We start from the raw sequence: 27728 nt of genomic DNA, 5'->3' as shown, positions 1-27728 counted from the left end.
CATCACCAACAAAGGCTTCATTCACAAAGCAAACCTATCAAAATGTTTTTAATTAATTGGACAGTTTTGATAAGTGGGACAAAACAGAAAAACTTTAAGGAGAGGAAAAAGGGGAAAATGACTCTTTTCTTTTCCCTAAAGCACCTTGATTTATAATCTCCCTGAAGTTTGAAGTAGCAAACATCCCAGTTCCACCAGGCATCACTCACTTTGCAGTTCTGCAAGTCACCTCACTAGAGTTTTCAATTCCTCATTGCTATTTTATCTGCATTGTTTCCTCCCCCTTGATTCTTAGTTATGTCTTCCATCTCTACTGTCTAAAAAGTGGCAGTGACAGCTACTGTGAAGAATAAGTGAAAATCCAAGAGCTGCACTATATTTATATATATGATGGGAGTCACACCAAAGAAAAATCTTATTTCTTGTAGAGCAGTCTGCTTTTCTGTACTTGCAATGAGTAAAACTTTTAAGTTTAGCTGAATTAAATGCAATTTTACCTAACTGTGATGGGACCAAAAACAAAATCAAAATGGATTTAGCTTAAAAGAACTATTGGAAAAAATAATTATTTTTGGTTTAGTCCTATAAATCTATTGGTAAGCAGCATAAATTGGTATTTTTCCCATCTCTCTTAATCCCTATTTTCAGGGGCTGTGGCTAAGTCTGATACTAAAAACAAATGAAACCTGGGAATTCAATCACAGAGGAGAAGGGAATAATTCTGGTTTGTAAAATCAGGATGAATTCAGCCTGAAGTATTCAGATAAGTTTACTGGTTATCTCCACTTGTTAATAGGTCTCCCAAATGACACTCCAGCAGCCTCCACAGAGACAAGGATATAAGTCAGAAGACCTTTTCTATTTGTCCAAAAAGGGTGAGATAAGAAAAAGATAAAGGAAATGGAAGGGCTTCTCCTATGAAGGATGGATAACCTTCCAATGAGCTTTCATACTTTCTCTTTCCTATCTAGACCAAGAAAGTACAATTTCTGGAGTCTTAGAAGCTAGAATCATAGAACAAAAGAGCTGGAGAGGGACATTCAAAGAACATGCAGACCAATGCTCAGATTTTTTCAGATAAAGAGGGTGAGCCTATGAGGGAAAAATCTCTTGCCCAAGGTTACAAAGCAATCTATAAAATGTTTATAAATTAGAGCAATAGTAATTATAATTTTAAATATATACTGTAGCCACTTAAAAATGTAAGAAGGCAACTAGGTGGCTCAGCGGATTAAAAAGCTGGGGGCAAAAATTGGGAGGTTCTGGGTTCAAATCTGATAGGGTTTAAAACAAAGAAACAAATATTTAAGGGGAAAGAGGCTGTTTAAAATAATAAATAAATAAATAAACAAATAAATAAATAAATAAATGTATCATTCAGTAGCAGCATCAGAGAAGGGAGCAGAAATTCTAAGAAAATTTCTCTTTTCTTTTTATATTGCTTATTCCAATTCTAGGAAAAACAAATGTAATAGCCAATTCCTGGCTATGAGAAGAAATATTTGTACCTGTTTGCTTTTAGAAATAGTTTTAGATTTCATTTGGAACTAATATATACCCACAGAAGAAGTTGATCAAGTCGCTTTACCTCTATCTCCTCAGTTCTCCATTTGCAAAATGAGGGTGTCAGTCATCCAAGTAACCATTAAATGTTCTTTAGGCACTAAGTATACGATCCCATGAACTTTTAAATATTAAAGAAGTGGGTAGCAAGGTGACATAGTAGATTGAGAGCTGAGCCTAAATCCAAAAGGTCCTGGGTTCAATTGTGGCCTCAGATATTTCCTAGCTGTGTGACCCTGGGCAAGTCACTTAACCCCCACTGCCTAGGGAAGGTAAGGGGTTAAAAATAAATAAATATTGAAGGAACTGGATTTAGAATAACATCCTCACACTGTCTAAATAAAGGGGGGAAATTCAATCATGCCACAAAAATACCTAAATCTCCTAATAGGAGGGGTAGTGAGATATAATAAAACACTGCAGGAATAATCATTAATACTGGGTTCAACAAGCATCTAAGATTTTAGATTGCCCTGTGACTATTATACCAGTCATCAAAGTTGGCAAGGTATCACTTTTCCCATCTGATAATACTGATATTACCTTCCTTCATGAAGGTTATGAAGGAAGCACTTTATATTCCTTAAAGTAAAATAACAATAGCAGTAGCAGTAGTGGTTGATTTTTTTTTTAATTCAGGGCTTAGATTAAGTAATCATTTTCAGCTCTAACAATTAATAGGTTTATAAATATTTTTTACTAAATGAATTTAACACTAACAACTTGTAAGATGTTCCTATGACACATTGACAAGTTTCCAAAACACTAGTTTTTCTCAGAACACAGTCTGAAAAACATGGTATGGGTGAGAATTTCTCTCTTTTTTTAAAATTTAGGAACTTTTAAGTATCCTACCTACATTGTTGCTAGTCTTGGAAAAGTCTTTGTAGAACTAGAATGTTGAAAGAGACTTTTAAGACCATCTATTCCAACCTATACCTGAGAGAAAGAATTGTCTCTACAAATTCCCAACAAACCATTCATCCAGTCTTCCACTGAAAGACTTCCAATAATGAGGAACCCATCATCTCCCAAGGAATGAAGTTTTACTTCTAAATAACTAATTCTTAAATTTAATTTTTTTAAATTTCAGGAATATTTTCTTTTTTCCCAATTACATGTTAAAACAATTTTAACATTCATTTTGAGTTTCAAATTCTTTCCCTCCTTAAGACAGTAAGAAATATTCTATAGGTTATAGATATGATATCATGTAAAATATATTTCCATATTCTCATCATGTTGTGGAAGAAGACACTACCTCCACTCCAAAAAAACATGAAGAAAATAGAGTGGAAAAATGGCATATTTGCTCTGTATTCAAATTCTATCAGTTCTTTCTCTAGAGGTGGATAGCAGATAACTAATTTTTTTAGCAAGCTTTTCTTTACACTCAACTCTTCCTCTCCACAACTTCTACCCATTAAGGTTTGTTTTTTTTTCCAGATACAAAGCAAAACAAGTCTAAATCTTTTACTCATGGTGGCCTTGTAAATATCGAAAGATGGCTATTTAATTCTGCTTTTGTGTAACCAAGATTAAAAACCTAAAGGAACCCTGAGAATGCCAATATTGCACTCTTTCCCCCAACAGGGCTTTTCTAAAGCTTATAACTTCCAACTGGGGAAAAGATAAAGGCAATAACTACAAACTGTATCTCACAATAAATTCTACCAGATGCCCTCTAGCTGATATTTGTGTCATTTCGTGCCTTTGATATTGGCCCCAAATTAAAACTACAAAGACATTGAAATCTTTTTAATATTAAGAATTCTTATGTTTCCTACTAAAGAGTAAAAATGGGGAAACAAAAATAAATTTAAGCCTACCTTTCCCTAACCCCTAGTATTTAACAAGTCTTTTCCATTGTACAAACAAGCAAATAATCTATCCTAATTCTGAAATTTTCAGTTGCCTGTGAAACCTATAAATCCCACTGGAATAAAGAGATTAGTGCCAAAATCTTAAAAATAATAATAATAAAAATTAAAAGCCCCTAAGCAGGAACTTCCTAATGACTCCCCAGGCTGTGGATGAACTGTTTCTTTCTAAATGAACAATAAAATCTGCAAGATTCAGCTTTTGTTGGTGGTTTTGGCAACATTGAAAACAAAAATGGGGCTTTTGTTCAAATGGCTGTTTCCAGGTCCATTTTTACAAGCAGCAGGCGGGCTACCTGCTCCTTTCTCTTCAATCCTTTTCATGCAACAACCTTCTAGGAAAAGGATGGTAATTAAAAACAGCACAGGGACTACACAGAAAGATACATTCCGGGCCACTGCAATTAACCTTTGGAAGGTAAGCCTATGTGGATGACACCACAGGGACTTGATGGAAAAGCAAGTGCAACTGCTTTCCCCTAACACCCTCCAAACAAAAGCCCACCCGATTTCTTTTCTCTCAACACAATCATTCCAAACCCCAATAAAAAAATTTTTTTTTTTTTAATCCTGTGTTCTACAAAAGTGGCCAGTCACTCCAGGAAGAACCTAAAAAGAAAAATCACCATAGGAATTTTCATCATACTCAATTGCTATCAGCTCTACTGGACACCTTTTTCTATGTTAAGATACTATTCTTCATATCAACTCAGTTCATGAACTTTCCACTCACTCCAAATACCAAGAGGAACAAGGGTGCATTGGAAATGTCTAGTATAAAGAGCAGAAGAGAAAAGGATTGGGTCAGTGAAACTGACAAAGATCCAGCTCACTGAGATAAGGGCTTCAACCAAATTACCATTAATTTGAAGTTTTCAGAAAAAGACTAACCAGAAAAACCTATAAAAGAGAAAGAATATTATGCCAGGAGTTAAGACCTGGATACTGATATCTTTACCACTAAAAACCAGCTGTGTGACCCTAGACAAATTACTTAACCTCTCTGAGTTCAGCTTCTTTATCTACAAAAATGATCACATAGTTAAAGCCAGAAGGAACCTTAGAGTCTGTCAGGTGTGATTCCTTCATTTTTCAGATGAGGCTAAGGGAGGTGAAGGGCCTTGCCCCAAGTCATTCAGGGGAATCATAAGCATGGGAATCCAAGTCCTCTGACTCTAAATTCCTTACCTCACACTGTGTCAAGAGAATAATGACATTAGAACTAAAAGAGGCTTTAGTGAGAGGTCCTTACTTGTCTAAGATCAAATGAGAAAACACCTAAGTCTTTTGCATGGCTAAGTAAATAGAAATCTCAATAATTTGTACTTTCATTCTCTTGATATTTAGTGAACAGAGGTATTAAACATATAACCTACTCCCCCAGGAATATTCAAACCTGATTAAAATGCAACTGAGAAATATTTAGCAAAATAAATAAAAACATAGAAAACCACTGTGGTTTTCTAAGTCAACATGTACCTTCAAGGATCTTTATGAATGGAATGGTCAGTCCTTGTTTCCATTTGAATTTGACACCACTATAGCAGAGGTTACAGTCAGATTTAATACTGATGAATAGCCTAAACCCAAAGTATAGCACCCAGTATGATGATAGAATGGACTTAAGTCCAATGTCCCATAATTTCAGAATTGGCCCACTCTTCAAGCTCTACTTTGGAAACAAGATTTCTTTTGAAATAGCCCAAGATTTCTGCAATATCCCAGTATTGAGTCATCCTGAGCTTGAAGTTGATTTAAATCCCCAAGTATTCAACTTAATAATTAACTGATTAAAATGACAGTGACAGTTACCAATTCATGAAAAATGAAAGGAATTCCAAGGCAGAGTGAATCTGCAACTTACCAGAGCATCAATGAGAACCTCAGCTCCTTCTTCACTCTCATGGAGTGTATCAATATCTGTTAATTCCTGCAGCAAATCAACCACAGCTATGGACACATGTGAAAAATGTTAAGGGCATTAACTATACATGAAAATCCTACAGACTTTTTATTTCTAAAAATCTGGCTCCTTTTTGTATTCTAATTAATCACTTCATCACCATCTTCAATGGTGCTTTGTCCACAGTAGGTGTTCTATAAATGTTAACTGACAGACTCATTTTCTTTTTTTACACCAACTTCCTTAGTAACTTATTGCATATGTTCACTATGCCTTCATAAATTTCATAACTTCAAATAAATCAGTCAGAAGTCTCTTTTCAAAGTGATCTGAGAAATAGGCCAACACCCTTAACCTTGGCACATAATTTAAATTCTTGAAACTCAGTATAATCTTAACTACTCTGTACAGTTCACCTTCAAAGGCAATAATGATTTCTGTGATGTGATGCCTGGTGCTTCATAAAGTATTTCACCGAAGTCCATGTAGGATGGAATGGATTTAGGTTAAACTAGGATGGGGAAAAAAGTAATTGGAGCCTTCCTCCCCATCATACATGCAGTCTATCAGTCCTGGATATACCAGCTACCCCCCTCCCTACCTTATCCTTCTAGCATACCACTTTGGATTAAAGAGAATTGGACTAAAATGGAATAATGGGCAAAAGTAGAGAAGAAAGAGGAAGAAAGAAAAAGCACAATCTAAACTTTCTCAGAACTTGAAACATATAGCTAAAATCATCAAATGGAGAAAAATCGCTGCTTCTCTTGTTCAACAACAATTACTAAACAATTACAAAACTACTATGCAAAAAACTGTAGTGCTCTGTATAAAAGAAAAAGTTTAGGAAGTTTCAAGAAGCTCAGAATTTAGTTGAGGACATAAGACACCTAATTAAACAAGCAAACATGTATGGTGATTAGGTAGTACAACAGATAAAATTTTAGACCTGGAGTCAGAAAGACATGAGTCCAAACCCTGACTTAGACAATTCTATGTGATTTCTGGACAAATCCCTTGACCTTTCTCAGACTCAGTTTCTGCAACTATAAAACAGGGATAATAGCATCTTCCTCCCATGATTATTATGAAGATCAAATAAGACAAAACATAATGTATTTTGCAAATTTTAAAAAGCTCTACAAAAAATGCTAGTTTTAAGTGCCTACTCTTTGTGCCAAGCAATGGCACCAGGAATATAAAGAATGAACAATAGTCCCTGACCTTAAAGAGGTAATTTTCAAATGGGAGAAATAATATATACATAAATAGGTAAATGACATATTGAGTTTAAGATGCCTATGGTACTGTCTAGTTTGAAATGTCCAAAAGACAATTGATATTATGGGGCTGAAACTCAGCAGAAAGCCTAAAAATTAATATATTGATTGCACAAAGATTGATGCACAAAGATTACTGACCCCAGAGAAGTATATGAGATCAAGAGAGTAAGGAAAATGGCTCAGGACAATGAGAAACACCCACAAGTAAGGGGTATGACATGAATGAAGATGCAGCAAAAGAGTCAGGGAAAAGTTAAGCAAGTAAAGAAAAGCAGCATTATGAAAACCTAGAGAAGAAAGTATCCAAAAATTGATCAATAGTACCAAATGATGCAGAAGACAAAAATGATACAGACAAAAATCAACCAAATTTGCAATTATGAGAACATACCTATCATGAGCTAGAAAAAGGACCTTAGAGATTACTGAGTCCAACCCCTTCATTTTACAAATGAAGAAACTCAAGGATACGTGACTTGACCTAGATCATAGATTTAATGTCTGAGGAAGGAGTTGAACCCAGGTATTCTTAATTCCAAATCCAGCTCCTTATGCTGCAGCACATTCAAAGGAGGACATCCAGCTTGATGAATGGCTCCGGAACTGTCCCATTACCAGGAACAGCTGAAGGAAGTAGGGATGGTGAACCTGGAGTTTGTCTTTCTTGTTTTCTGATTAGTCCTATAATTTCATTGGTATAAGAAGCTCCTGGTGAGAAATTTCCTTTACCAAAGACAAATTGGCATTTAATCAGCAACTTAATAGTCTAAGTGAGTTGCCTGATGCACTGAAAGGTGAAGCAACTCACCCAGTACCACAGCTATTAGGTGTCAGAGATAGGACCCAAATTCAGGTCTTTCTGATTCCTAAACAAGCTCTTAATCCATTATGCTATGTTACCCCTTGTAGAAGATTTACAGGGGAGAGAATTGTCTTCTATTAATAGAAGAGTTCTTTTGTGGAAGAAATAACAAACTTGTTCACTTGACCTGAAAGGATAGATTTATAAACAATAGGTAGTAGTAACAAAGAGGTAAACTTAGGTTTTAGATAAAGAAAAAGTTGATAACAAGTTAGAAAGGAAAAATTATATTAAATCAAGAGGTCCATGAATGAAGTTTGCCTTTATGCTATAAGTAATGAGGAGCTATTGAATGTTTCTGATTAAGCAGAAACAAGATGAAATTACAATTTTATAAAGATTACTCTGACAGTGGCATGACTGATGATTGGACAGAAAAAAGAAGAGGGGTCAGTAAGAAGGCTAAGCATGAAGTGAATAAAGGTCAAAACAGAAGAGACAAAAGTCACAAATAATATGAAGGTAAAATTGCGAGGTGATTAATGAAGTTCCAGGTATCAGCAAGCTCTCTACAACACATGAAGTAGCCCAAATTTCCCAAATTATTATGGGAATAAATGCCTAAAATTCAGGATACAAAGAGCTTGAAGATCTTAGTATGAAATCTCTTCTAGGCCTGTGGTGCTTATCATAAAAAGTAATCAAAAGGTAGCTGACACTGAGGATGACTGTTCATACCTGATATTTTATAAACCACAATATGTAAACTGCTTGAGTCACTTACAAATGGGCCACATAACCCTGAAATTAAGGGCAACTCCTGAATAAAAAGTGAGTATATACAATTCTTCCACTCTCAGACTCAAATTATTGACGAAAAAAGGAGAATTAGGTGGGGGTGAGGGTAGGGCCAAGATGACAGAGTAAGGCAGAGCAGCTCAAGGTTACCATCAGAATCCCCTCCAATAAATATTTTTAAAATGCCAGAAAATGAATACAGGAATGAAAGAATAAACAAAGAGACAGACAGAAACAACTTTCAAGAAAAGAAAGACTTAAAAGGTAGGCAGAGAACATCTGGGACACTGAGGGGAGCACAGTCGGCAAGACTATAGCAAGGAGTGAAGAGCAAGTCAAGAACAAGCTACACACCTCTGCCTACATCTGCTGTCCCAGGTTTGGAACCTAAGCCCAAGACAACATTCAGATCCTGAGACCCTGCCTAGGCAATAGAGACCCAAGCCAACTCGCACCCCTTGAGGTTTCAAACCTGTGGTGAAATCCAGACTCCCAGCCCAGGGCAGTCTGTGCTACAGTGGGCTTATCTGTGTAGGCTCAGAGGAAGCTAGGAGTCCCAGTCTGAGGCTATGATGAGAACAGACCCCCTTGGGGTAGTTGGTTGACCCAAGGTGGGTCATCAGGGTCTTTTTGCCAGGGGCTCAGAGAGGAGCTCCAGGGCAAGGCAATCAACTGTGTCCCTGACTGGATCAAATACACAGTGAGACCAAAAACTTGTGCCTAAGCAACTGGCTAGAATTTGATCAGCCCCTGACCTCATCAAGTTGAGAGTGAGATCAAAAGATTATGCCTAAGACTGAGCCAAGTCTTTAAGCTATCAGCACCTCAGGGGATAATTGAATCAGCAGTGGGAGGAGGCCCTCAGGGCTCCCAGCCCTCAGGCCATCATACCACCCTGAAAGAACTAAAACAGGCAGAAACCCAAAAAAATAAGCTAAGGGCAGCATTAAGGACGAGGACAACTTAACCTCCCAGAAAACAGAGCCTACCTACAAAATAGATAGGAAAAATGAGCAAACAACAAAAAAGCACCTAACTAAAGACTTCTTATAGAGACAAAGAGCAAGGTATAGACACAGAAGAGGACAGTGAAAGCAAAGCAAACACATGCAATCCAAAAGAAAATTATGGATTGGACACAGATTCTAAAAGAACTCAAAAAAGGGAGAATTAAGAAGCCTTAAATTAGACTAGATCCAGACAAATGATAGCTATACAGACCTACTATGACCCTGAACTGACACTTATTTCCAAGATAAACTATTAGGCCTGCAAGGGGAAAACTGAGAATTAATGTTTCTTTTTACCATACTTTAATTTATTAAACTACTGTTTCTTTTCCTCACTTTGACATATATATGTATGTATGTATGTATATGTATGTATGTAAGCATACATATATATAAAATAAATGCTTTACTGCCCATATATATATTTAATTTTTGCTTTTCTAGGATTTTTATATACCTGTCCATGTTTGACTTGCAGTCACAGAGCATCACCAGTGCTAAAAAAGATGGGTTTTGGCATCTGAGGACACTGTAAGGCAGTGATATCGAACCTTTTAAAGACTAAGTGCCCCAACTGCAACCCTCATACCACATGTGAGACACCCCACCCCCTTACCCCAGACAGGGGAGGAAGGAAGTGCTTCCACTGGACTGCTGGGCAAAGGGGTGGGTGATATGAGAAATATCTTCAGCTGTTCGTGGAAAGGGGAAAGGGAGCAGCCCTCTCTGGCACACATGCCATAGGTTCACCAGCACAGCCCCAATAATAAATATTGTTGAACTTCCTAAATGCAATCGAGTCCATTGTCCTTTCATTCAATTTGGGATCTAGCTCACTATTCAACTGTTGTGTGTGACCAAGATACCTGTACTCAAAGACCAGCATCCAATTACAGAGCAAAGCTGGTACCCCGGGTGTTCTGTAACCACTATGCTTCTCCTGTGTCAGTTAGTGCCCTAAATTCTTTGGACAAATTATGGAAAACATTTAGAAAGTTCTGCCAGACTTGAAGAAATCAAGTATAATGTCCAGAATGAAGGAGGCAAGCAGACCAGACTACATTTGAGATACAGAGGTTTTTTCATTACCCTAAGCTTCTCACAGAAACAAAGATCCATCTATTAAATGACAACATTTTCCCAGTGATGCATCATCATATGTCATAGCTGATGTATCAGTCGAATATATATTCAGTGCTAGGCAAAATGCCAGTTATTGCACATATAATACAAAGAAAGAAATTATCCCTAACTCTCAATGAACTTAGGTTCTACAAGGATATATAACTTCTGCATACTGTGCATATTGATATAGAAATAGATGTATTATACAGACATGCATACAAACAAAACACAGAGAGAATAAATACAAAGAAGTTAAAATAAGGTTAATTAGGAGAAAGGGAACTAGCAGTTTGTAGGAAGTAGAGAGCTGATCAGGAAAGGTATTGGTAAGAAGAGGCATTTGAGTTACACAAGAAAGGAAAAGATGCATTCAATGAAGTGTAGGTGAAGAGTTGAGTACCAGACACAAGAGATAACCAGAGAAAAGGCAAAGAGATGAAAGAAAGAAAATAAAATATTGGGAGTGGGAATAATGTACAATAAGGCAAGGGAAGAGAATCTTGAATTCCATTTTGGACATATTAAGGGTTTTTTTTTTTTTAAGACCCTTACTTTCTGTTTTAGTAAAAACTCTTAAGACAGGAGGACAAGGGCTAGATACTGGGGTTAAGTGATTTACCCAGGGTCACATAGCTAGGAAGTTACATGAGGCCAGATTTGAACCCTAATCCCTCTGATTCCAGACCTGTAACTATCTACTATGCTACCTAGCTACCCCAGATATATGAAGTTTGAAATGTCTCCTAGGCATCTTGTATGAAATGTCTATTAGGCAACTAGTAATATAAAAATAAACTACAAGGGACAGTGAGGCTAGTTATATTGACCTGGGAATCTATTAATGAAGATGATCATTAAAACCAAGGAAGGTTATGCAGTCACTGAGACTGTAAGGAGAGAAAAGTGCTCAGGACAGACCCTTGGGCAACATCTGCAGTTAATAGTTATAATATGAATGATGAACAAATAAAGGAGATAAGGAGGAGCCATGAAACAGGTATTAGGAGAAAAAAGAAGAAAATAATGTCAGAAAAACACAGAGAAGAAAAAGTATCTAGGAGGAAAGGGTAGAAAGTACTGTCAAAAGCAGCAGATATGCCAAGAATGAAGACTGAGAAAAAACCTCTCTGATTTGGCAATTAAGAGATCATTGGTAAAACAAAACCAAAAGAAACAAAGAAGAAAAAAATGTTTTAATACTACAACATACCATGTACATTCATATGCTATATGTACACATGCAATAAGATTACCTTCAAAATATAAAATACACACCAAGTAGAAACAATCCTACCTTAGAAAAGAAAAGAAAACCAGTTATTAAAGAACTACTAAAGAAAAAACTTGTGGTCCTGATGAATTTAAAGGAGCATTCTGTTAATACCTAGAATATACATAAACTATTCTCCAGGATTGAGAATCTTCTTTTATGAGATAAATATAGTTCTGATACCTAAACCAGAGAATGAAAAGCAAAGAAAGAGAACTATAGACAAATATCATTAATGAATATCAATTCAAATTTTTCAAACAAAATCCATGCCAAAAAATACAATAAATTATAAAGAAAAAAATCTGTTATAATTGAGTTTTATTTATACCAAGGACAGCTCAGCATAAGGAAAACAATATAATTAATCACATTAAATCTAAAATAAAAAAATAAAAGCAGATAGCATATGCAATGGGGAAACATAGAAGCTCTCCCAATAAATACAAGAGTAAAGCAAGGATTCTCCCTTTTCCCACTGTTATTTGATATAGTTCTAGAGATGCTGGCAACAGCAAAAAAGATGAACAAAGAAATAAAATTGGCAAAAAGGAGACAAAATAATCCCAATCTCTTGATGACATGATTGATTACTTGGAAAATCTGAAGAAATGAGAAAGGAAACTGAAAAAATAGTGTCAGTAAAGTTGCAGGCTACAAAATAAACCCACAACAAAATCCAAGAGATAATAATAGCAAAGGAAGTCTCATTCAAAATAACCACAAAATGAATAAATTTGGGGGAGTATCTACCAAAGCATACTCAAAACTTATAGAGATTCAATTACAAAATTTTCCTTAAAAAGTTCCTTGAACAATTTAAATAGGTAGACCAATATTCAGTACTAGTGGCTAGGCAATCCCAATATAATAAAAATGACAATAGTACCAAAGTTAGTTTATACAGGAACTATTGTTAGATCAAACAACCACAAAGATATTACAGAGCTAAATGAAATGATTATGAAATTCACCTGAAGGGGGAAAAAAAGACCTAAAATATCAAGGAAGTAATAAAAAAGTAAGAATGTGAATGGCATTTCCAGACCTCAGACTATAATAAAATATCAATTATCAAAACCATTTTGTACTAAAGAGAAAAATATACACACTAGGCAAGTAAGAATCAGAAACAAACTACTGGGTACTAAAATGTCATTGTTATCCTCCTTACAATGTTATAAATATCATCATCTTCAGATACTTAATACTGCTAATTGATGTCTAGAGTTGCTGGTAATGCTAATTGACAATTGTCTTTTTCTGTTCTTGAACTTTTTCCTAAATAGTTAAGAATTAAAAAGTAAAAATGTCTACTACTTTGTTCATTTTCCTCTAAATCTCAGAATTCTAAAATGTAAGTTAGGAAACTACCCCACATTTCTTCATTCTAGGACACAACAGGTTGGAAGTTGTAATTTCGCATGTCAGTCTCATAACTATATACAAATCAATATCAATTAAATCCATATGCCCTTATTATCTTTTTATGGAAAGCATGCCTTTCTCTCATTGGTGCTACATAATAGTTAAGAAACATATTGTAGATACTTTAAAAAACCACCCCTGGCCAAACAAGGCAATCATCATTTGACAATCATAATAATCAACATCATCATCATCATCATCACCAACATTATCATCACTGTATAGAGGGCAAGGGTGAACTTGTGAATTTTTCTAGGTAATATTTTTTCCCTAGAATGCTCCAGTGTATGTCTCCTACCCAATTTCTTAACCTCAAGTAAAAAATCTAGCAAACTATCAGCTACCCACTGTGCCTAGAAGATTCCTAATCAATCCCTCCACTAACTAATCTCATATAAATTCCCTAAGCTCCCCAAACAGAACTTCAAGAAGGTAGCAATTAGTCAGTAATCACAATCACCAATTCATGGATAATAAAATCGGACCCAGAACAACAGTCATTTGAAGAAAATCAAGAAACAAAAGTGAAAAAAATCAGACAAAGGGTTGAAAAGCTCTCAAGTTTAAGGAGAAAGTTCATTACAGCCCACTGATCATCTAGCATTTCTCTGTAAGTAGATGTGGGTAAGGGCAATAGGCTTTGCCACTGTACTTACTATTTTATTTCACAAGGTAAAAGGGTCTTCCAGTCAGAAATAGAAAACAACAGCTTGTCTCCCAGCAAATTACTAGAATACCACTTTGAATCACCTATTTTGTCTTGTCAGGTAAAAAGGCTATCCCACTCACTCCCCTTGTTAACTATCTACCACTGGGACAATAAGCTATTATAATAAGTGAAAGGAAGAAAAGACAAGCTGTACCTGAATGTCCTACATAATATCTCTTGGAAATAGCAGGGATTTTTTAAGTTTTTATTTTAGTTATTTGTTCCTCTGAATGATACCCTTTAGAGCCTCTATACAAAAACTAAACATTAATCTCATTAAATATCAATGTAGGGGGTAGCTAGGTGGCTCAGTGGATAGAGAGCCAAGCCTGGAGATAGGAATCTGGCCTAAGATATTTCCTAGTTGTGTGGTCTTGGGCAAGTCGCTTAACTCTCGTTGCCTAACCCTTCCTGTTCTGCTTTAGAACCAATACATAAGACCGAAGATGGAAAATAAGGGTTAAAATATAATCAATGTAACAAAATGTCTTTTAAAAAAAAGATAGAAAAAGAAAAACAAGGTGAAATACACAGGTGACTTGTACAGTTATAATGAAGAGGTTTCTTTCAGGAAAATGAACCACTATATATACAAAGGTGATACAACTGATCCACTGCAGGAAATTATCTTCTGTTTTCAATTTCCATTGAATATGGTATAGCATTGGGCACCTAGTAGGAGATCAATACATAGACTGCATACTTTCTTTTGGAAAGTAAAGATAGTCTCTTTAGCAATATAACCATTCAGACTGGACTTGGAATCTATTTTTGTCCATCTTTGTCCCTGCGTGAAGCAATCCTTTGCTAAAGGAAACTGGAGGAACAAATTTAAGGCAGTATTAAGGTGTCCCCAGAAGATGTATCCCCAGTGTGCCAAAATGAATAGCCCTAACTCCCAAAGACACAAAAGTCAAGTGAAATTCATAAACAGGTAAAAATTTTTTTAATTTAAAAATCAATTAAATGCCTATATGCAAAACATTTGCAACACTAAGATGTGTTTTCTTGCACCAACATTCTGCAGTTTCCTATTGACACTTGCCTTTCATCATAGCATGTTTAATTGGCTAATGAGTTGCTCAAGTAAAATGAGCTACTTATCAATGCAGGGTGTAACAGCTGTCTGGAAAAGAGTAAAGAGTGAAAGAGCATTTTATTCCAATGCACTGTTGATAACAGGAAACACTAAGTTGGAAAATAGCAACTGGGCGTACAAATGCTCATAATAAGCCTTGTTAGAAGGGTGCATGTGGTAGGAAATGACTGGAGTAATAGCCCACTTCCTTTCCAGTCCAATTAAGGGATGGTTTCAGAGAAGTATTGCCAGTTCAATTCTCAGTCATTAGCACTGGACAAGGTAACACAAGATACCTGCCCCTTCCCCCAAAAGGTCAGATATATGCCTTCTTGCTAAATCCATTTTTATTATTCTCAGAATTAAAAAAGAATAATAAACATAGCTTCCTTGATACTCATAGGTATAGGAGAGAAAGTCAAATTTACGAAGTATTCTGATAGCTAAGGTTCTTCATTGTAGATCATAATTGGATAGCATTGTCTATCCTTTCTCTATCAATCTCTCTTTTTTTTCTCTAGTCTGGTATATTTAGGAAACAATTCACATTTAAATAGAACGCTATGGTTAACACATAAAATATAATTATTCCTCTTTGACAGGAGAGGAAACTGAGACTCTGGGAAGTTAAATGACAAGATTACACCAGATCACACTGCAAGAAAGAGAGTATCTCCTCTGAGTTGGAAGGAATAGAAGATCCCATCTATTCTAACCCCAGTTTAATGAGATTCTCTTCTACAGTATCACTGATAGGAGTTCACTAAACCTTCAATACAAGACTTCACTTGACTCTTTGGGCAAGTCATTTCTTATATTTTAAAAGCCAATACAGAGTGGATTGAGAGCCAGGCCCAGAGAGAGGAGGTTCTGTGTTCAGATACGGCCTCAAGACACTCCCTAGCTGTGTGACCCTGGGCAAGTCATTTAATCCCCATTGCCCAGCCCTTACCCCTCTTCTGCCTTGGAACCAATACACAGTATTGATTTGAAGGCAGAAGTTAAGGGTTTGAAAAAAAAATAAGAAGTCAATACAGAGATTATAGTTTTTCCTTACAATAAACCAATATAAAATTATTAAGAGTGGAAGCCAAGATTTCAGTTTCCAAAATCAATATTCTTTCTATAACATCCTGCTTCCCCACTTATTAACATAAAGTCTAATAAATAAAAGCCAAAGTTTACTTCCTAATTATCAGAGACAACAAATGACTCCCTAAAGAGTAAGAGGTATCTATCTACTTTGCACTCTGTACCACAAATATAACAAAATTGTTTTCTCCTAAATATCATGCAACTTTCAAAAGTGCAGGTTGCCTTCAGAGATTAAAATTAAATAAGGCCTCATTAATTTGAATCACAATGGACTAAAGAAAAACTGCCTAAACCAAGTTTAAATTACCCAATATTCTTATTAAAGAATCAGGCACCTAGTCAAGTGGAAAAGATTACATCTTCAAATTTTGTTGTTTTGAATAAAGCTGTGGACTGCTTAATGGGTTTGTGCCATTTACAAACAACCAGGAAGAGTCTAAAGATAGTTCCTCCCTGGCTTATTCATCAATTTCAGAGAAGAGAGAAATGTCCAGTTCCTTCAAAGAACCAATCTCTTGACAAATTCAGAGAGGACCAAGCCAAATACTAGCACCTTTTCTACACTTATAACCCCATTCACTGTTTTAATTGAAATTTCACCAGAACCATTCACTAATCACCCCCAGGCCATAATGACTACTGCCTCTACTGAAATCCTATAATCCTTGTGTGTGTCACTTATATAATACTTACCGACATCCTGCCTCATATTGCAATTTAGAGTTTACAAAGTGCTTATTTCACAATGGCAGCAGGGAGTCTTAAGTATGATTATCCCCCTTGTACAGGTAAAGAAAAAGAAGCTCTCAGAAATTAAGAAATATGCCCAAAGTTACAGTTAATAATTACTTGAACTTAGGATTTCTTTATAATGCAAATTAGAGATGTGGAGTTTAGGACACCACACAGAAAACTTGATACAACACCAAGGATTGGCACAGTTGAATCTAAAATATGCAAGGAGAACAAAACACACATATATATTTTTCTTCCATGTTGTCTGGGCCATTGCTATTTCTTTGTCTCTTATCACATCCCTCTCACTAAATTAGGTGCTTGTGGTAGTTCTACTTGCATTAAGTAAGAATAACTATTTGTTTAGTATTACCTTATGAGAGTATCTTAAAATGTATCTTTGTTTTTATCATTCGGTAAAAGCATCCCCAAAAGTTCACACAAAGGGGATGCATCTAAATGATACATCTTAAAGAGAAATTGGGAAATTGATAGTTTTAAATCAGCAAAATTAAAAAAAAAAAAAGATGCACAGCTCTACCTTGTGCAAAGTTGCCATAGCATCCAAAAAAAGATTCACCAAAAAATTTGGGTGTTCCTCTCCTCCCCTCTCCTCCAGGGTTATCCTATATATTTTAAAAACCCACCCTGAAGCAAAATGATGGTTAAGCTCCAGTCTTACAAGGGGAGGGGCCAATAACAGAAGTGCTGACAAGCCCTCAGCAGCAGCAGCAGCAGCAGCAGCAATGATGTAAAACAGCTGAATACACTGAAGCAGCATTTCATGGTTGAAAGGACAAGCCACAAGCTGTATTCCTATATTCTCTAGCTCTTAAGGTCACAACAAACCAGCCCTCTGATACCAATTAAAATCCCCACAGTTTATGTTTCCCCTGAAAAAGACAACACCAAGATGACCTGTGCCTGCTGAGAACATAACCAGCCATGTACAGTCCTAGTTGAAAGATGAAGAGTTAAAAAAATTAAGTCATGACTGCCATGAAATTGTTTATTCATACTAGGTGTTTCAGGCGGTTACAGCTGTACAACATTAAATTGTTAACAAGTGCTGCCTGGAAAATCATTTCCATTATAGATCATGGCTAAGACAAGAAATCAGAGTATGCTGTGTTTGGGAGATTCTTGTTCCAGCCAATCAAGATTATGTCAGAGGCAAGTTAAGAGAGGTATCCATTTCGGAAACTGTTTTAAAGAAAAACTGCATTTTGGGATGAGATATATACTAATTGCAGCGTCTAATTATAAAGGTTAAGGCAATTAAAAAATCCAACCAAGCTTTAAATGTGATGGAGAGAATAATTAAAAATCAGATTTTTTTTTAAAAACAAAATACTATTATGGCAGTTGGGAGAAGGTTAGAACACAGGGAGGAAAATAGCTCTGCTATCAGAAAGCAGGAGGAAAACAGCAGTCTATCAAAGTTATTACAGGATAACTTTTTTTTTTCTTTTTTAAAGACCAGAACTTAACAACTTTGAACATCTGTGCCCTTGCCTTTCCTATATATGCCAAAATAGAATGGCATTTCCTATGTCAGTCTTCTTCCCAGCAGGAACCAAGCTGGTGAATCAGCAAAATGTTATTGTCATCAGAAAGCGGCTACCATTATTTGGAGTTCACAAAAGTGGGAAAGGAAAACATTTAGAACCGTATTTCTAGGAATTACTTTGGCAATATTTGTGGTAATACACAGGCCATCCAAAGAACTACAGGACTTTTGGGGCATACACTGAATTTTCTAGCGATTTATCCCCTACAGACAAGAAAGTACAATAAATAAGTTTTGGGGTGTGAAACAGGTGCTCACAACAGAAACCTTCCCTCACCAAACTGTAATGGCTACTTAAAACGCTCAAATGTAGATTCTAAACTATGTCTCTTACTCCAAATTGCTGCAAACAATGTACTCAATAGCTATAGGTTAATTTGAGGGCCATACTTTAGAGGCCATATTATATTAACATTGATATCAACTAGAAACCTATTTCATAATGAAGAACATAGACCTGGATTTAGAGTCAAAAGACATTGGGTTCAATTCCTGGGTTCTGCTACTTACTACATAAAGAGACCTTAGTCAAGTCGCTTGACCTCTCTTCCTAGACTTCAGTTTCTAATCTGTAAAATGACTGTGTAGGACTAGAACAGTGGTATGAAACTCTAACAGAAATGGAAGTCATTAAACCATACATAAGGCTCCCTGCAGCAGTATAAAGACTTAGAAAATAACATATGAGGATTTTATTGCATTTGTATTTATTTTGTTATGTGTTTCCCAACTATATTCTATACATGGTTTGGGCCCCATACCACAATGCTAAGGGCTCAATTCAGCATGTTTGATACCTTTTGACTAGAATACCTCCAAATCCCCTAACATCTCAAAATCTATTATACTGTGATCCTATAACCTGTAAAATGATCCTTAATGCTGTCATATTGAAAGTCTAGATGAAGCAATGGGAATGTCTTAAGATTGCTCTCCCAAGAAGCTTATATTAAGAGTATCCACTGATCTAAATTTTGATGAGAATAATCATTCAGGAAAGAATCTACTTAGACATGGTCTCATGAGAGAGATTACCAGAAAGATGAACATAAGCTGCAGAAGCAGCAGATTCACCCAACAATATTACTCAAGCAAGCTAACTACTCATTTCCCACTTCTAAAAATCAAGATTCAAATATAAATGGGAGACAATGCAATTTGATGAACTTTATCTAATCCTCAAACACATGTCCATATTTTTTTTTAACTACCTGAAGGTTTTGTACATTTACAAGTCCCTTCTGTACAGGCAGATGAAAAGCACACAACTGAGTTTCACAAGGCAGGCACTCTGAGAGGCAAAACATACAAGGACTCAGCAAAGCAGACAGTCAAGGGGAGGGCAGCATCCTGGTGGGCAGAAAAAGAACTACAAGTCTGTCTCACTTGTCTCTTAAGAATCCCCAAATAGTAACAATGAAAAATAGAGCTAGTTATCATATGAAAAAAGATGTTAGAAAATCCAAGAGTTAATGGGTATAAAAAGAATGACTATTTGAGATTTATTAATAGACTAAAAATGAACAAAGATCAATGTAAATTCCAAGGTAGGAGATAATTAGTATGAGCTCAGAATATCAGATTGTAAAAAATCAGATAAGATAGACAAAAGAGGAAGTTAAATGTAGCCACCTCAAAAGTAGCCAGTTTCCTATTAACAACAGAAATGTTAGGATATCTGTATTATCATGTCCAAGCAACCCGAGAAGAGACTGCACAGCATTCAGCTCCACTAATAAGTGATACAGGTCTGGCATAGTTGCCACCACGTGCATCTCCTGAATGATGTCATTTAAATCCAGTTCAGATTCCATAAACCTGTGGATGAAAATAAAAAAAGTATAACATTAGTGGAAAGGCCCAGCAAAAAAAAAGCATATCCTATCACCCTTTAATGTAGCAAAAGATCTTTTAGTAATGAAGAAGAAATATCTACACTGACCTAAAAGGAGAATCTGTCAAAGTGTCCACAACAGACCAACCAAGAAGTATATTCAAACATCACACTGTCACACAATTCCATTGGAAAATCAATCTCCTCATTACAAAAATCAATCCTGGATTCAGATCTCATTACATTGTATTCCTCTGTTCCAACAGTCACAAACTACCTTTCAAAGGATCTTAAAGCATTTTCCAACATCAAATGAACCTCACAACAGTCCTGTGAGCTAGATATCATTACTCCCCAGGACTGCAATCAGATCCATTATCTTGGACATAAATTATCTGACTTACCCACTAACTTTCTGTTCTCTATCTTATAGTCTTATGGAGGAGCTACCTCTGAGGTCATAAAGAAGGGCAGTCCCACAGAACAATAAAAGTCATATCTTCCTTCCCTAAATATATGATCTAGTACTAAAAACTTAGAAATTTAACAAACTCCTGGAAAAATAAAATGTAAATACAATATAAAGTTTACAAATCCATGACTAGTGGTGATTCTTATTTGTTCTCAAGTATCTTGTTATACCTAGATAAAGTATTTTCTACAAAACTCAAACCTATTCCTAAGAAGACTGTTTCTGGGCATTAGGTCCACATCCAGCAATGAGTAGACGGTAAATGAAAAGACAATGGCAAAGCAATAGGGCTATATATTACAATAGTCAGACAGGCCATGAAGGAGTCAATGACTGTCTGGTATGACAGAGATTGTATTAACTGCCTGCTTCGATAGGTTTTCTTCCAAATGCCTAAAAACACTTCTTAATTCAAGTGTCAGTAGTGACCAGCAAAGCAACTGCAATGGGTAAGTACTAACTCCAACCACAGAAACAAAAAACATTGCAAGAACTTCTGACAGACTGGAAATCACTGCAACCAATAAAATAATCCAACTCTAACCTTGAAAAAGACAAGCAATACATCGATGGGAAGAACAAAGTTACCCAAAGTTTTAACAGCAAATAATGTACCCTTGGGGAAGATGGTATTGGGTGGAAAGGGCACAGAGTGAAAAGTGATGGTTGCATAAAGAGAATTGTCAATTGTATTTTAAATGCAGCCAAATGAAAAGAGGCATTTCTGGGTATGCGATCAAAATGACAATTGCATCTATGGAAAAATAAATTTGAATGTTTCCAATCTTGATCGGAGAGCCTCATTCAAATATGCTCAAGCAATTTTCATCTTAATTGCACCTCACTGAGACGACAGAATTACCAAAGACATTGCACCAGTAAGAATTCAAAAGCTCAAGGTTAAAACACAATGGAGTTTCTGAACAGCATTTAACTTATCAAAAAATATTTTTTGCATTTAAATTTGGTCTTCAAATGTCTAAAAAGGAAATATATTATATGAATGGGAAAGGGTGTGATTTTTTAAAAGACCTTTTTCATTAGAAATAATTTCCCTTAAGTGTTATACACAACAAAGGCAGTTCCCACCCCTCCCTCCCCCATATCACATAAGATACAACAGGGGCACTCACCTTCAAAACAACACTAGTGAGTGAAATGGTGAATAAGTAAGTTGGAGTTTGAAAGCCTTTCAGTTTTGTCAGTCAAAAGTGATCATATTCTGAAGGCCTCTTTTAATTTCACCTTTTCATGTGTGATCACTGAGTTTATTATATGCAAGCCTGGACTATAACCAGACATTTCAAGACAATCTGATATGACAGGGAGATCCCAGATCTGGGAATGAGAAAATGTGAGTTTTAATTCTGTTAATTTTAAATTGCTACCTTAGTTTCCTTGACTACATTGAACTCTGAAAAAAAAAATTTCACTGATTCCTTCTATAACGCACACTGCAATCCTTCCATGTTTCATGAACTGCTATCACTGAAAAATTACTTACCTGGTAACCAACCATAAGATGACAAAATTCTTCTATACTTAGCTAGCTGGGTCCTCTACAAGAGACAATTTATTGCTGGGCCTCTACTAAAGCCTTTTCAGTAAGCAAATCGATTTAGATGAGGGCCAAAATAGACCCCAATTACATCAAAATCCACCCTATTAACAAGTTAAGCTATGGTGAACTGCCAATGTAGGAAAAGCAATTTAGAAAACAGATAGGTTTTTCAAATGTCTCACTGGTAATAGATCAATGCAAGAGGAAGGAAGAAAGACTGGTCTACCCTCAAGGGTCTCTAACAGTTCCAGCTGTGAATTATATCATCACCACCATTAATAGGTAATATCAATTTTAAAATAAAACTTTTTTTCAAATTCAACCTTCAAATCAAAAAATACCAGGAATACCGCTTTTATTAGAAAACAAAGACTTAGAAATGAATCAGGGAAGCAAACACCTGGAAGGAAATAAACAATGTACGATATGCAACAGTAAAGTAAGAGATATCTTACTTCTCAGGATTGTCTGGAAACTTGATCCGTAGCTCTTGGTTTTTATAGGACCTCTTCTCAAATGTAAGAATCATTTTCTTCACTGAGCTTTCATCTAATGGTTCATCCTGGTTCAAAAAAAAATCAAATATAAAAATATCAACAACTTTAGCCCTCATTGATATCTTCCTTCTCTGAACTCTACTAGCTTTCATTTATTATCTGTCCTTCACTTGGAACTTATAGCGTGCCTTAAGTTGTTGTCTGCCTAGTGTGAAGTGTATATCTTGTCTCTGAAACTAGAATGCAAGTCCTGGAGGACAAGAATCAGATTTTAAACTCCCTTGAATTTCCTAAAGCACCTCAAAAAAAACCCTCTATAGGTACAAATATGTTAACTAAAAGAGAAGAATTACAAGAAAAAGAAACTTTAAGATTTGAACAACCCCATTCCAGTCTCCAGATAATAATGAGCAAACAACTCAAGTTATTGAAGGTTGAAAACCACATCTTGTTTAGTTAAATCTCTCCAACACTTAAAGCAAGTAAGTGCTCAAAAAGGAAGTATGGGAATCAAATCAGTAAGCTAATTATTTATTTATAACAGTGAAATTCACAGAACCAGAGAATGTGAAGGAAAAAGAGATAATTTTTCATAAGTGAAGAAACTGAGGGTTACTGAGGTTTTGTGACTTGTCTAAGGTCATTCATATAATAATTAGCAAAGCTAAGTTTAACAATAAGGTCTGATTCTCCTGCTGGTGCCCTACTATATGTCTCCTATTATGAAAGGTAAAAGCTAAGATGTAATTCAAATTTTATACTCAAAATAAACATAATTATAAAACTGGCTCAAGTCACTGTTTCTTCAATGTTACTACTGGTGATTTATCAGAAATGTGTCCACTGTTTTCCAGTTGTCTGCTAGTCACAATGCCAAGAACCAAGTAGGCACCTACCCCTCAAAGCAGCCCCAAAAGCAGAAACAGCTGAAAGCCAACAAAGGGACACTAGAAAGATGTGTTTCTAAAGATGTAGATCAATAAAATATATGTAAATTGAACCGTTTTCTCAGTGATAAAAAAAAAAAAACGTTTTAGAGATGTGAACCTTGAAAATTCTCAGACCCTACTTCATAAGGTTAGGATTGTAAACCTTAAAAAAATTCCCCATTGGGACCATTCGCCATTTGGGCAGTGAAGGTACTTAGATCAGGAATGTGAGAACTCTACTTAGATCAGGAATGTGAGACCTCTACTCCACCCTTACTTAAGTCTGCCCTAGAGGAAGATAAAGTTGTAAACTCTTTGCTGAATAATGAAAAGTACTTAAACCCATACTTATAGTAAGACAAAAAGTTCTTTAAGCCATGCCTATTTTAGAACTAATACAAAAGGGTGCTAAGTACCTATAAAGGTCAAGCAACTTGTGAATTTACAAGGAACAAAGAGGTGAGAAACTTACTCAGAGCTGTCCTGGTGTGAATTACTCAAAAGATTAGTCTACTCAGGTGTGAACTAAGAATGGTCTGTCCTTTGAAAAACGTCTACTGTGATTGGTAGATATAAAGGGCTTAGGGGAGAAATTGCCCTTTAAATAGGAGCTCAGATTCATTCAGAGGTTCATTCAGATTGAGGATTGAGCTGGTGGACGCAGCTAAGATGATGCTGGCCTGGTGTCACTAGAATCCTTGCTTGGACAGATCTTGTGGTGAGTGATTAAGAACTGACTGATCTTTCTCTTAAGGGCTTAGGCCTGGGTTGGCCAGGGCTACCCTGAGCTGGCCTATCCTTTTCTCATTATTCCCCTTTTTCTCTCTTTCTCTCCTTTTCTTTAATTCCTCATTTGTATTAATTAAAATCTCTATAAAACCCAGCTGACTTGGGTATATTTGAATAATTGGGAATATTTCCCTGGTGACCACCTTATATTTGATTTAAAAACAAAACACTGTAGTGAAAACATATTTCCTGATGTCACAACTTACTCATCCACTCTTATATCTATTACAATTTAAGTCTTCCACTTTTAATCACTACAGTTTATGGCCTCAACTATTTTAATTATTACAGAGATTCCTAACAACCATTTCACTTTAGTTTTTATTTTACTTTAATTCAGTTCCTTTTAAATTTTGGGGGGGGGGTTTGCTTCCCTACTTCTAAATCCTTCACTTCTGTATATCTGCATTCTCAATTTATTGTTCTCTCTTTTGTTTCTTTGGTGAGATTTGCCATTGTGGATTCTAGTTTCTCTACTGCGTCCATTATTTTTGCTATGCAGGCCCCTCTCATAATTCTCATTTCTCTTTTGAACTACTTGGGGACAGTGTGTTCTGGTGCTATTTTCTCTTCACAATCCATAGAACCCTCTTATTTCATTAAGTATTGGTTCATTTCTCTTTATTATTGAAGTTATTTTTCAGATGCCCTGGACTCAATTTACTAGATCAGGAGGCCATATTATCTTCCCTTGTTAATGTTTTCCCTATTGCTTATCTGCTTATGTTTAGGGCCTTTGAGTTTTCTTTTTTCCTGATATCTTAGGTAATTTCAGTCTTTTTTTCCTCTCTGATTTTCTCCTATTCACTTTCTGACTCTGTCCCCTCTGATAGTGTTTTCCTTGGCTGGATTTCAAAACCTTAGTCTTCTCCCACACTGGGCAATTCACTTTAACCAGCCTAGGTCTCTCTAGCTTGAAAGGTTTTGGGGTGGTCAGAAATGTCTTCAACTGGATGCTATACTCTTTCCCTCTGGCTTCAGCAAGTGCTGAAAAGTAGTGATCACTACTATCAATACTACTCCATACCCCCACCACACACACACACAAAGAGTGTCCTGTCCTGCTAGCTCTGGGCTACTGCTATTACCATTGCGGCCTCCAATAGGTTCTTGCACCTGAAGGGTTGCCACTTACCTTGCTAGCTTTCTGTGGCTATTGAAGCAAATTTCCATAGCCTAGAAAGGGCACTAAGAGGGATGGGGAACGTGGATGTGGGGTTGGATTTTGTTGCAAACCCTGACCTGTATGTCAAAACCTTGAGTCTGATGGAGGCAGTGTTGGAAGTGGAGGAGAGGTGCCAAGGTTTTTAAATTCTTTTGGATTCAGACTATCCTAGGGTATGGAGACAGCTGAACTTGCTATATCTTTAACACAGAGTATCTGTTTTGGAGAGGTCTGAAAGGTCATAGGGATCAAAGAAAATGTCTACTCCTCCATCTTACTATGTACATTCAATTCCATAAATATTTAAGTACCTACTTTGTGCAAAGTTCTAGAAATATGAAGACAAAAATAAAACAGTCCCTTTTAAGGAGCTTATATTCTGCTGGGGATGCAACTATATAATACAGAAAGGTAAATGCAAAATTTATACAAAGTAGCAATACAAATTAATGTCAAGATGGAATGGATGCCAAATACTTCGGGGCAGGTGGCAGCATATAGGAAAGATCTATGTAGAAGGCAGCTTCTGAACTGTGCTTTTTATGAAGATATCTATTCTATAAGGTTCATGTTTCATTTGCTCCAATCCTTCCCATTATCTCTCCTACTGTTTTTTAACCTCAAGTTTCACTGTCAAGCAGCATACTGACCATAGCACATACTTAAATGCACAAGAATTGCTATTTAGAAAACCCTGAGAGTAGTCTTTTTGAAAAAACAAATCATCACATTCTCCAATTTTGTAAATTCCAATTCTGATCTGGTTAGCTAGCTATTCTTAAAATGGGGGGACACCTCTACCTATACACTCATTTTAACAAAACTATTTTGTGAGCAATTGTTTACTTAAATGTCTCAAGTAATTTGCTACTACCTATATATCCAAAACAAACTATTATTTGGCCACTGAGATGTCCCAATACCACCACTGAATATTACTAAAATTATTCAGATTGTTGAGGGAGGTTCATTCTCAAGAGGCTCAGATAAAGATAGGCTTTCTTCATCTTGCTTAATATTAGCTAAGCCAAACCCAAAGAGAAGAACACACCAGAATATAGACAGCTTAAAAGCCTCCCAAATTCCTAGACTCTCCAAGGCTTTTGTTTTCCTCCCTTAATTTCTCTCAAGCAGCAGGGGAATAGTGAATTATCAGTCTCTGCCATCAGCCACAACAGCATCACCAATAGCTCAACATCAGAAACCAGAGGGAGATTTCAGAAAGATGAATGTTGGTGATGCAGTACAAAAAGGACAATAATATTTTACAAGGTCACATGACTCCACAGTGGCAAATATCACTTGTTTTTCAACAAATAGGACTTTGGTGGCAGGGAGAAAATAACTCCTGAACTTGTAGCCATCCATGTGTCATTTTTACAAAATGATCTCTTTTCCCCTGTCCCTTAACAGAAAGGCTAGTCCCACATTAGATTTCTGTCTCCTAGCCTTGAAACCACTTACCCATGACAGCTACTATCCTAATCCTTTAGTCTGGGCCTTGCCCTACATGGGAATTATTCCTGCCAATTAACTGTTGCTGCAGGGCTAACAGATTGAAGAGGAACTGAGAAGGAGGCAGGAGGGAAGAGTACTACATGCCACTTAACCCCTGACAGAGCTGCTACATTTTGAAAGGACTGTGAGAAGTCCAAAAAATACTTCCCACCACACATTTTCAGAATGTCATCCCTGGAGATTCAGGCCCAAAATTTAGGGCTAATGAAAGGTTTTTATGAGATGGCAAACAAAAATAAAACTCTTTCAGCAGCTTAGTTTTTAGTTTCGTTCACATTTAGACAAAGATGACTGGAATGTTCTATGTTCTTAAAATCACAAAGCAAGACAGTTAAAATCCTATTCATACTTCAAAGACCATCTCTGATGCCCTCCCCACCCATAGCCTCAACACAGACCTCAATACAGAGTGGTTGCCCTTGCCCTTAAACTCTCTTGCATACTGTACTGTCATACTTGCATACTGTACATGTTAGAGAGAGAAGAGCTAGGCTCCAATTCTACCTCTGCCTCTTACTGGCTAAAAGACCCTGGACAAATTACCTTCCATTTCTGAGAAAAAAGCAGCACAGCATAGTTAACAGGTAGATCCTGGCCATGAAAGTCAGGAAGATCTAGGTTCAAATCTCATCTCATATTTGCTAGCTGTGTGACATAAAACCAGTTATTTAACCTCTCTGTGCCTCAATTTCCTCAATCATAAAATGAGATAGT

At 36.2% G+C, this 27728-nt stretch overlaps 1 protein-coding gene and 1 long non-coding RNA gene across 5 annotated transcripts in view; one reads left to right on the top strand and one right to left on the bottom strand.

Annotated features, from left to right (window-relative positions):
• LOC103096362 (uncharacterized) overlaps nucleotides 1–10033 on the top strand; it is a 117970-nt gene extending 107937 nt beyond the window's left edge. For 2 of the 3 annotated variants that reach the window (XR_008915226.1, XR_008915227.1), the window contains one exon: nucleotides 9684–10033. This is a non-coding gene — a long non-coding RNA (uncharacterized LOC103096362). Of the gene's footprint in view, nucleotides 1–3009; nucleotides 3577–9683 lie in introns of those variants that run through there. The other variant, XR_458037.2, reaches the window with a different exon arrangement.
• Nucleotides 1–27728, bottom strand: part of CTNNBL1 (catenin beta like 1) — a 230545-nt gene that overhangs the window by 152522 nt on the left and 50295 nt on the right. For both annotated transcript variants that reach the window (XM_007474361.2, XM_007474362.3), the window contains 3 exons: nucleotides 22572–22678; nucleotides 19928–20067; nucleotides 5308–5405 (listed from right to left, as the gene is read on the bottom strand). In XM_007474361.2, the coding sequence (XP_007474423.1) occupies nucleotides 5308–5405; nucleotides 19928–20067; nucleotides 22572–22678 (345 nt within the window). The remainder of the gene's footprint in view (nucleotides 1–5307; nucleotides 5406–19927; nucleotides 20068–22571; nucleotides 22679–27728) is intronic.

Source organism: Monodelphis domestica, chromosome 1, assembly GCF_027887165.1.
Source record: "Monodelphis domestica isolate mMonDom1 chromosome 1, mMonDom1.pri, whole genome shotgun sequence".
In the NCBI taxonomy this organism is placed as follows: domain Eukaryota; kingdom Metazoa; phylum Chordata; class Mammalia; order Didelphimorphia; family Didelphidae; genus Monodelphis; species Monodelphis domestica.
Note: the sequence above shows the minus strand (reverse complement) of the source record. Positions and strands in the feature narration are given on the sequence as shown.